General features: G+C 35.5%; 2 protein-coding genes across 7 annotated transcripts; both read right to left on the bottom strand.

Annotated features, from left to right (window-relative positions):
• Positions 1 to 1704: 1704 nt before the first annotated feature.
• On the bottom strand, positions 1705 to 5118 carry LOC18038070 (4'-phosphopantetheinyl transferase). Of its 6 annotated transcripts, none has more exons than XM_024182766.1 (9): positions 5000 to 5118; positions 4561 to 4756; positions 4225 to 4400; positions 3699 to 3766; positions 3446 to 3547; positions 3153 to 3308; positions 2927 to 3046; positions 2013 to 2338; positions 1705 to 1766 (listed from the first exon to the last, which is right to left on the bottom strand). In XM_024182766.1, exons 2-8 carry the CDS (start codon positions 4677 to 4679, stop codon positions 2018 to 2020), a joined length of 1062 nt encoding a protein of 353 aa, XP_024038534.1. In that variant the 5' UTR covers positions 4680 to 4756; positions 5000 to 5118; the 3' UTR covers positions 1705 to 1766; positions 2013 to 2017. The 6 variants fall into 6 exon arrangements, with proteins under 6 accessions (XP_024038534.1, XP_024038535.1, XP_024038536.1 ...); XM_024182767.1 differs by lacking the exon at positions 1705 to 1766 and having other exon boundaries at positions 1854 to 2139; positions 2209 to 2338; positions 5000 to 5116; XM_024182768.1 differs by lacking the exon at positions 1705 to 1766 and having other exon boundaries at positions 1854 to 2136; positions 2209 to 2338; positions 5000 to 5115.
• Positions 5119 to 5590: 472 nt separating this feature from the next.
• On the bottom strand, positions 5591 to 10037 carry LOC18039307 (rho GTPase-activating protein 4). The gene is made up of 5 exons (XM_006430105.2): positions 9117 to 10037; positions 7499 to 7619; positions 7124 to 7243; positions 6783 to 7013; positions 5591 to 6476 (listed from the first exon to the last, which is right to left on the bottom strand). Exons 1-5 carry the CDS (start codon positions 9593 to 9595, stop codon positions 5853 to 5855), a joined length of 1575 nt encoding a protein of 524 aa, XP_006430168.1. The 5' UTR covers positions 9596 to 10037; the 3' UTR covers positions 5591 to 5852.
• Between the last annotated feature and the right edge of the window lie 386 nt (positions 10038 to 10423).

Raw genomic sequence — 10423 nt, 5'->3', positions numbered from 1 at the left:
TGACATTTTGATCTCTCTCTCTATATATATATATAGAAACTATATTTTATCACCTTCACTTGTCACTGCCATTGTTAATGTTCATAATGACAGTTCCAGAGCAACTAGCCAGGCAATTGGTACATCCTGTAATTTTGTTCTAGATGTGAATATTCACATGTCCACTATTCGATTAATGAGACATGCATAAGAAAATCAGTTACCAATCAACAAATCCGACGACGGTCTCTAATTAATCAAGTGCCCTGAAACAGAAAACAAATCTCAGGAAATTAAGTGGAAAAACATATAATAGTAGCAGTAAAAGTTTATGGAGGGTTTATCCTAAAACGAACGAACATCGTTTGATTTTCGACGCAAAATATGATAAATTTTGTTGATCATCATAAATTCGTAATCGAGGGGCAGAATCGTCCACCTGCTTCTCTCCCGGAAATTAATAAATAGAAATCTTTCTAGATTCTACTATATCTCTTCGCACAAACTTCGAAATGATCATCTCTTGACTTGTCCGGGCCAAATAACCAGTGAGCTAGCAGCAAAGATATCCTTTTGTCTTATTTATATTTCAAATTTGGTGAATTCAATTTTTTTTTTCTCGTTTTTTTATACTTTCCCTTAAACTTGTCATTTTCTTGGATTTTTTACTTGCATTTTTGCAATATCTATTCTACATAATTCGTCGTTCTAGGGTTTCTTATTAAGGTAATTGATTTTTGGATTGCAAAATTTGAAGCCGACTGTTTAGATGTGAAGTGTTATTTTTAGACATTAAGGTTAATTTTGAGCTTTATTTATTCTCTTTGTAGCGTTGATCTGGATATATTTATTTTTGTTCACCAGTTGTTTGTTTCATGGTCAAAATAAATTACTATTGGTTTCTCTTCAAGTTGAAGCTGTTGGTGGTGTCAGCTTAACAAATTGTGACAAAATGATGATCGATGATAATGCCAAAAACCTTTAAGATAAAAATAGGATGTGTTTCAGTGCTTCTTTGTGAGTTAGTTTAATGTTTCGTAGAAGATCCTTGGGTTAAGTCCTACTTATTTAACTCTTTAAAAAAAAAGGAAAAAAAAGAAAAAGAAAAAAAAGATGCTTCATTCATAAACTCTATCGTGCTGCATAACTTTGTGCCTGTGCATTATTGGGTTTTACTTGGGATAGATGGCAATTGTGGTAGTCTTTTTAAGGCTTTGTTTAGTATTAAAGTGCTACTTTGAAATGAAAGCTCAAAATATTTATTTAGAGAATTGGCTTTTAAAGTTATGAGAATAATAATAATATTCTGATTAAACAGTAACAGAAATAAAAGGGCTTTCATCAAACAAAAGATCACCTCAGCTTCTTGTAAGTGTTTACTAAGCACTTTACAGTGATGGGTCAAATGCTAAACTGCACTTAGAAACAATACCAAATGGAGCCATAATCCTGTTTTCCTTGAGATTGTGTGTGATTAAGTAGCGATTACGGTAGCAAAAATTTGCTTGGAAATGTACAGTTCATTTCAATTTGAGGACATTGCTTGGTCTATTGATCATATAACAAAATTTTGTTTGGAATCCCAGTGTAGTGGAGCACATTTTGTAAACCTTGCCTTCCCAGTTCTGGTGTGAACCGCACACCCGACAATATGATCATATTATGCAACTGGTTATTTGGTATCTCGGTTTTGTGCATCCATTTTGTGGATTTTTATTTTCCTGTGGTTACAGCAAGCGGGTGCCTCACCATATTGGAATGTTGTTCGATCAAAGTTCCAGACAAATCTGAGTTTCAAAGGAATTATGTCTCTGTTTAAGTTCGGTAACTTTCGAAAACAAAAAAGTAGTAACATGAAGGAAATGTGTTGCTACTTGCATGCTCTGAGTTATAGATATAAATGAATTTCTAATACCAAACACATGGAATTAAAATTGTCAGATTTCTAACAAATGCCAATCCCCTAAAACGGCAAAACTAAGGAAATGTAGGGTCATATATTAACCATATAAATGTATTGAAACAATGCATACCATCATCACAATTGCTTAATCAACCCACTGATAGGGACAACTGCGCCAGTTCCAGAAACGCGTTCATCTTCAACAAAAGGAATGGTTTTCCACACAGTCAATCTCATTGGAACACTAGCTTCACCTGCAAAAAAATCACAGGAAACTTCAACCATGCAGTTCCACATTTTAATCACATTAGAGTTTTGAGTCACACCTCCAGCTGAATTCTCCTTTTCCATGCAAATGGCAGCATAATGAGAACCAGCCAAATCCAAGAGCGCAAACTGCCAATTGCTTGTGAGATTCTCAGGGTCATCAGAAGATTCAACTACTATCTCTGATGCCTGATAGCATAATCAGAAATGAGTTGGTAATCACTATTCAGCAAAATTTTAGAGTAATTGGTTTGGAGCAAAAGCACTTGAAACCGGGTGAATGGTGGGACCCTGCCATGGCTTCTCAATGCTATGGCCCTAAAATGACAACTACAATAACTAAACAAAATTATTAGCACAATCAATTCTTGAGAAGGAAAATATCAGTATAATGACTGATGGCTAAAGAGGGAGTACAGTTTTACTTTTTAATGGATACAATTCTGAGCTTGTCCGGTAAAACAATTTTGTTGGCTCATTGATATGAAAGACGTGAGAAATAAGAAAAATAGATGAAGAAATTCTCTACTACTTTTTCAATTCCTCTCTTATTTAGAGCATCAAATCTGAGGCCTATGTAAATCGTGAGTAGATTAAATTCTATTAGCACCACGGGAAACTCAGCACGAAGGTTGAACTGTCGACCTTAATTTTGAAGACCAACAAAACAATATCTTATCGTTACACCAACAAAATGCCTGTGACAAGTAGACTGTAAATTGCACGTTTACCACACATATTTTAAATTTGACTCTCCTAATAAGTTTGGCAACAAACCTCTGAATGCTGGGTATCAAAATGATGAAAGCCTCCCATTTTTATGACTCTAGCACGAATGGTAAAGGTATTGAAAGGTGCAGCTGAGAAACCCCTTCCAACTGCTTTCACATATGCCTCCTGAAAGAGAGATCCATCTTATTTTAGAGGAAACCATAAAACTTTTTCTTAACGTATAATTTGACCACAGATATTATCCTATGTCCTTTTGAGTAATTCAGCTTACCTTGAGAGTCCATAATTTAATAAACTCCTGACGCTGAATTTCAGGATCTGATATAGCTGTTAATAGCTTCACTTCGTCGGGAGAAAAGTACCTTTTTGCAAAAGCTAGAATCTTGTTCTTTAACCTCCTTTGCTTTTCTTCCACGTCAATTCCAATCTACAATCAGAAAATATAAACTGAACCTTTCAAATTTTGTTCCTCAAAACATAGGTTAACAAAGTACTTTGTTTAGGTAGCATATCTCATTCCCAAATTAGGAACAGGTCTCTGTGTCTCCAAAAGGGGTAACTTACAGGCACATTTACAGTCACTCCACATGCTACAAGTGAAGATGTGTGTGAGATATTAAAATGTAATGGCGGTGGGCACCATTTGTCACCATTTTCCCAGTCCACCTATTCTCACATGCAATGTAATTAAAAAAAAAAAATTAAGGTACAAGAAAACAAAATGAGCTTAAAAAATAATAATTAGAAGGTAAGACAAACACTGGCAGGTGTGAAAAAAAAGTAGATACAGATTCCAGGCTATCAAAGTAGAAATCACCTCAGGCTTCCCATAGATGGTCTTCTTGAACTTCAAGGATCTTGGATTTACTTGACAATTTGTCTGATCTAGTAAGAAACAAACATTCTTAATATTCTACATGTGGTATATTTGACCTTAATACAAAATTCAAAGCAGTATCCACAACATATAAGTAGATCTTTGAACTCAGAATTCAGTAGACTTAACAGTCAATACCCTTTCTAAAATTTTTTTATTAATGGTGAGCTTTAGTCAAAGGTTTAAGTTGCAAGTTAATATGAAAATTTATAGTGCAAGCATATGCTAAATGATTTCAGATTCATACTTGTTAGCTCATATTTGCTTCATCACAAGCCTGCAAGTTACTAATTACTATCGCAATCTTATAGCAAATTATGAATAATTGATGCAATGTCCACAGAGATAAGAACATTCATATGTAACTAAAATAATCAACTCTGATCTCTATGTTCATCCAAAGCATGACAGAACACCGAACCAGAGAGATTTATCAAAAGATACCAAGATTTAGAAACGAACCTACATCTTGCTATGGTAGTGCGAACCAAGACACGGGCTAGCAAGGCACTTTTCTTGAACTGGTCCCCTTGCATATGGTAAAGATTTTTCTTCTCTCTTGGTGATAGAAGTTCTGAATATTGACTTAGAAGAGATTCACTCTTCACTTCATCAGGCAAAACATACCAAAAATGGGTCTCCCTACATACCCAAAAAGAAAATTCTCCATCATTGATTTGCTTGTCAGTTCTTATCACACACAAATGATTCCGACGAAAAGCATGCACACAACACCTAATACAAATATTTTGCGATAACCCATAAATAAAAATTGCTGGAAAAAAAAGGCGGTAACCCATACATTTTAGATGGTAATTTTACAGGAACCAAAGGCGGCAAAGCAGAAGAAAAATTCCTTTGAAAGCAGCAAACTTTGGTCATCATCATCAAACTCAATCTTTTGCTCACAAACGAAAACATGCGCCCTTGGGAAAGCTTAGCTAGTAATCGAAAATGTAATAAATGCTCAACTACATAACCCTTTACAAAGCAACAACCTGCACCAAGGACAAGAACCATCCCAGAAAATTAATACTACATATATATTAACGGGAAGATGCAAACTACAAACTTTTATCACTAAGAAGCCGAATTTAATATTTCCACATTGAAGTTAACGGGCAGCTACATAGAATCTAAATAAAATAAAATGAAAGTTCGAAAAAAGAAATCGCCTAGTTGTAAAATAAGACTAAAGCCTAATACAGATAATTAATGATGATTAATTTCAATGTTCTCACTTGAGAAATTCCAACGAAATGGCTGGAGCTGAGAAGGAGACAGCCGCGTTGTGTTCAGACTTGAGAGGCCAGATGATCAAACCGTATACTAATTCGTTTTTAGTTGGCAACTTGAATTTGGACCTTCACTTGGGTCTCAGCTTATGGGCTGAATCTGCGCTTTTTTAAGTTTGTTCAAACTTTTTGACGACTGGAGTATATATTTTTTTAACTACAGCACCTTTCTTGCCAAAAAATAAAAAAAATAAAATAAAAATAATAAAACCAATAAATTGCAGGAGAAAATTTTACAAAATAATTTTTAAATAAATCAATATGACGTGTCACTTATTAATTGATATGATAAGATTAGCAAATGAGTAAAGAGATAATAAAGACAACTAATACCTTAATACATGGTGATTAAAACTAGTTATTACCAGCACAACGCTCTAAATAGAAGCCAATGATTTTCTCTTGAATTACTTGATTGAATTTATGGATATTTTGAGAACTGTCAACATTTTTTCAAACTTCAGTTGTTTAAGAAGAAGAAGCCTTTACCAAATTGGGTTAGGTCGAAGCCATATATGTAATGCAGTTTGTTTTCAGGTTAGTGATCAAAGAAAAATGTCAATGGCTTAGAAGCTAACATGAATGGTGGTTATGATGGGGTTACATAAATGCTAACATGAAGCATAAAAGATTAACAAATTTCATCCAGCAATAAGAAAAGATGTGAAAGCACGCATGAAATCATACAAAATATTTCCAAAGAAGTAAAATAAACACCCAATGCTGCCAACTTGTTTCATTAGTTGGCTAATCTTCCCAACCCTCAACCCAATATGCAACACCGCATTCATGTTGCCCTTCATCGCCATGCTTCAAAGAGCTCTGTCCTTGAATTTATCAGGCCAACAATCCCAGCTCCCTTGCTTTTCTCTACAGGTCCTGCTGCTGAAGCCACTGAATGCTCATTGAGCTTCTTGGTTCCTTTCTTGAGACTTGAACTACTTGATAGACCAGTTTTAATCTTTGAAATGTTGGTTTGAACCCCTCTACTGGAACCTGCAAATCCATCCTCCTGGAGTCCATTAGTTAAGGAGTTGACTTGAGAAATGACGTCGCAAGGACAACTATCAGCAAGAGAAAGAGTTCCTGCAGGAATGATGTTCTCAATCGAAGCTAGGAAGCTGTGAAAGCTGGTTCCAGTCATGGAATCAGGCCGAGTAGCATGAGGAGGGCTCTCCAAAGAAGGCTCTGAGGAAACAAAAACTTTCTCCTCTCCATCGAACTCCTCCGCCAGATCCTTAGTATCTACAGGATATAAATCTGAGGAGCTTTGGTGTCCATTCTCATCAGAAGGCTCTAGACGGGAAACAGGAATTGATTCTACCAATGAATCTTCTCTTTCTTTAAGTGTCTTGATGATCAGAGTCTTGAGAAAATTCATTACTTGAACGGCATACATCAATGCAGTCAAAGGATCTGACATCTGCAATCAACAGTAATTATCAAGGATGTATTGCCAAACAATATTACACAGTCCTTTAGAAAAGAACCAGACTGCAACAACATTATACTTTTGAGTAAAATAAACAAAGACATGCAACAGGCAATATTACCAACCCCAAGTTCGATAACAAAGATTTAGAAAGGCATGATTTTTCCTCCCAGGTTACAACTCTGCATTAACCAGTTCTACCAATTTCAACACATTTCCATATTAAAAGGAAAATTTTCTGTGGATCAAATGCAGCTTGAAATAAGACACAGATTAATGTTGTGATTAAATTCTTACTTGAGTCATGTTTGGTGCAAACACCATAGCAACATTTCTTGCATTCATTTTATTAAAATGTTCCATTTGTGCAACATCTGCCATAAGATTTATTGCCCAATCGAGCAAAGCCGCTTCTGTTGGAGGAAGAAGCCTCACAAGTCGAGCACACTCCTCTTCTGACTGGGCTTGCATTACTTGCTCTGGTGAAAGAGAGTCCAGGACACCAGTCGGAAGTTCTCTAAACCAAGCCTACAATAGACAGCAAACAGAACAAGACAAGCAACAAGTCAGCAAGGGGAAGCTTCTAAACTAAAGACAAGTTGTTGTGGCACTGGCCTCATAATGGAGCAAAGTTGTACCTTAATGAGACCAGCTAAGCAATGCACATCAATGTTATCCGGTACCATTCCCCTATTTAATTGGTCTCTGACATATTCCTCCTGTCCGTTCTCAGCATTAATTCTGAAAATTCCTTCTGCCTACACAATATTAATTTGGAAAGTTAAATATATATTGAAGTCGGAACTCGCATATTCACATTGCAACTTCTTTTTTATATCAATCAGAGGAACATAAAAACAGAAATATTCTGTTTTCTTGTAGCTCCACGACATCAAGATATGCATGGAACTCAAGTTTCTATTAGCTGAATGATGTTAAATCATTAACCATGAACATGGATAGCTTAATGCTAATTTAGTTATCACAAAAGAACAGTAAATGGAAGGAAATACCTGCAGGCCTCCTTGAGCATACAAATGCCTTTGCATCAGCAGTAATATTGTAGGCACACTATTCCCTCGTGAATCAAATGAAAGTTGCATAGACTCTGTTGAAACTCCAAAAACATTTGCACTGCAAACAAAGGATATCTTAGTCAACAGTCTACATTAGGATCGATACTGCAATGTCCTGATGACAGATGGAAAAATGAAGTCCACAGCATATCTGAAATGAATGAGAAAGTTGAAAACCAAGTTTACATATCTACGCCAGTCTCTCCTTCAGTGATACATAGGTACATGCATAAAAGAAGCAGACTAAAATGAAACTCGTCGCATATTACCCGTCGGCATGCAAGAATGAATTAGCTCCTCCAGAAAGGGAAAAAGAAAAGTAGAATTAGAATAAGTCAACTATGGAACATATAAATCTCTTGTGAGGTATCCTCAAGCAATGAACTGTATGATTTGATATTAGCTGAAGCAAAAACAGATGCTAACTAGTTTTTGGCTACCGTGAGGATCAAAACTGAGATTCTTAACTCAACAGAACCAGGAATCAGGAATGTGTATTTTAGAAATTAGTAAAAGCCATGATTAGTGGGAACAGACACAAGTTCTATGTTTTGATAGACACAGGTATCCAAACCAGTGACTCAAAAAAAAAGACACCAAGATATGGCTATATATGTGTATATTTGTGAATTATAGGATACAAATCTATAATCGACAAATAAAACAATGAAACCATCATAAAAGCGGAAATTTCAACAATTTTCCCAACAACATTGCAAAGCACCCTCACTAGTTATACTAGTTACGTACACATGAACTCATTTACAAAATTTCATGTGATCAAGGGCACCAAAGGACATGGTGATGTATCCTCTCAAGTGTTTTCTGACCTGCCTATTTTCCGACATAACCAACGAAGTGGGTAGAGTGAAAATTATAGAGTTAACTTTTCCTTTGAACAACAAAGGACTCATCTCAGCAAAACAATATAAATATGATAGGCTAAAGCAAATACACTCACAACAGAAGAAGAGATGCAAGGCCAATGGAAGCAATCAGAGAATGTCCATAGAAACATAATGCTATGAAGAAACAAATTTAGTAATTAACAAAAGAAGTCAACTTAGAGATTGGTTCAATAACTCAACTAACCCCCTAACTAATCCCATTTAGTCAAACCATATTATTCTCCTGTGACATCACAATATCACATTTTGCATAATCCATATATCCATTTATGGTAACTTTACACGTCAGACAAGAAAAAGCTTCCAATAGAAGACTCAAATTCATGGCTTAGCAGGACAGAAAATTAATGTATAGCAAACTCAAGCACGCAGAAAACATATACAAAGAGCATAAGCAATTGAAAAATTAAAACTGAAACTGTCGTGCGGAAGGCAGAATGAAAAATTCTGGAAATATCCGAGCTAATCAGTTTAATGAAAACCAAAATAACCGAAACCAAAAGCCCATAATCGAATCACATCAAACAAACAAACCAACTAATTTTTCAGAAACCCGAATAAGAATCACGCAAACGCAGAAACAGAATCACCACCAAAAATATTCATAAATAAAAGAAAAAAATTGAATTTTTATTAAGAAAACAGACCTGGCACTGGGGGCCCTTCTTGGAACTTCAGGTTCAAACTCAACAGGCAAGCCAAGAAAGCCATTGAACCTATCAAATGTAACATGTGCAACATGTCTAACATTGGTAGGCAACCCAATCTCCATTGAACAAAGCTCTTTCCCAATACTACAACCCACCAAAGATTTTCTAAATGTAGCCACCAACAATGTCAATAATGAAAGCTGGTCCCCTTCACCTCTCTCCCTCTCTTCTTCTTCTTCTTCTTCTTCTTCTTCTTGCTCTTGCTCTTGCTCTTGCTCTTGCTCGAGCTCTCTTTCTTGGTCTTCTTGCTCTCTTTCTTGAACTACATCAGCTATACAAAGATTTGAACCAAGCACCCCTTTTGAGTTGTTGCTGCTGCTGCTGCTGTTATAATTATTGGGGGCACATGGAGTGGAAGAGGAGCTTGAAGGAGAAGGGAAGTGATGAGAAGGAGATGATTGAAGTACCTCAGTCATTGTATCAATGAAAAAGATTCAATTTTTATTTGGATTTGCTTTCTATGAGAGATAATTCACAAGCAAGAAACGATATTTGATGGGTTTTTAGTGGGGTTGATTTGAAATGAAGGGTCAATGTTGAATTTTTGAGGAAGAGTAGAGTTGGATTCAAGGAAAGTGCTTGGCTTCTAAGTGTTGGGTGGTAAGATGTGACCATCAATATCATATCATATAATCATCAATTTTTTTGAGGAGGCGGTTGTTTCGATTTTCTCTTTTGCTGGCTTTAATGTGCGAAGAAGCAACGATCAAAGACAAAAACGAAGTTGAAGATTTTCAAGTGGTGGGTGGAGATTGGAGAAGTGAAAAGGTTTGAGTAGAGAGAGATTATATGCTATCATAGAGCACATTCTTTTAAGCCACCTGCCTGCCTCACCCCTTCCATTAAAAGATTTAAAATAAACAAATAAATGAATAATCCCTTAATTAAAGAATTGATGATGATGTGGTCTTTTCAGTCAGTTTTTCATTCTCCCATCCCTTCTTTCATTAGGGAATTTTTTTTTTTTTTTTTTACTACTAAGTACTAACCATCAAGACAGACAGGTTTTAGTAATTTTATAGTTATAATATTAGTAAAATTATAATGTTTAAAAAAAAAAAATCAATTACATTGTCATCGTGAGCTCCTCTCATCGACATGATTTTTGTGTTGCATTCATCACCATTTGCTGATCAAACAAGTTTAAGCAGATTTTCCCACTGAAATATTAATTTATTTTAAATCCAATATTAAAAGAGCTAATAAACGGGAAAAAAAAAAAAAACAAAAAACAAAGGGCTTAT

Source organism: Citrus clementina, unplaced genomic scaffold (assembly GCF_000493195.1).
Source record: "Citrus clementina cultivar Clemenules unplaced genomic scaffold, Citrus_clementina_v1.0 scaffold_6, whole genome shotgun sequence".
Lineage (NCBI taxonomy): Eukaryota > Viridiplantae > Streptophyta > Magnoliopsida > Sapindales > Rutaceae > Citrus > Citrus x clementina.
Note: the sequence above shows the minus strand (reverse complement) of the source record. Positions and strands in the feature narration are given on the sequence as shown.

What these genes read in the sequence shown, in the direction of transcription:
- LOC18039307 (XM_006430105.2), bottom strand. Translation starts at nt 9,595, where the DNA reads ATGACTGAGGTACTTCAATCATCTCCTTCTCATCACTTCCCTTCTCCT. An exon ending in AGAAGGGCCCCCAGTGCCAG is followed by an intron (nt 7,620 to 9,116) that starts GTCTGTTTTCTT and finishes CTTTGTTTGCAG; the next exon opens with TGCAAATGTTTTTGGAGTTT. An exon ending in GCTTAGCTGGTCTCATTAAG is followed by an intron (nt 7,014 to 7,123) that starts GTACAACTTTGC and finishes TGTCTATTGTAG; the next exon opens with GCTTGGTTTAGAGAACTTCC.
- LOC18038070 (XM_024182766.1), bottom strand. Translation starts at nt 4,679, where the DNA reads ATGTTTTCGTTTGTGAGCAAAAGATTGAGTTTGATGATGATGACCAAA. An exon ending in TTAAATTATGGACTCTCAAG is followed by an intron (nt 3,047 to 3,152) that starts GTAAGCTGAATT and finishes TCTCTCTTTCAG; the next exon opens with GAGGCATATGTGAAAGCAGT. An exon ending in TTGATACCCAGCATTCAGAG is followed by an intron (nt 2,339 to 2,926) that starts GTTTGTTGCCAA and finishes TTATGCTATCAG; the next exon opens with GCATCAGAGATAGTAGTTGA.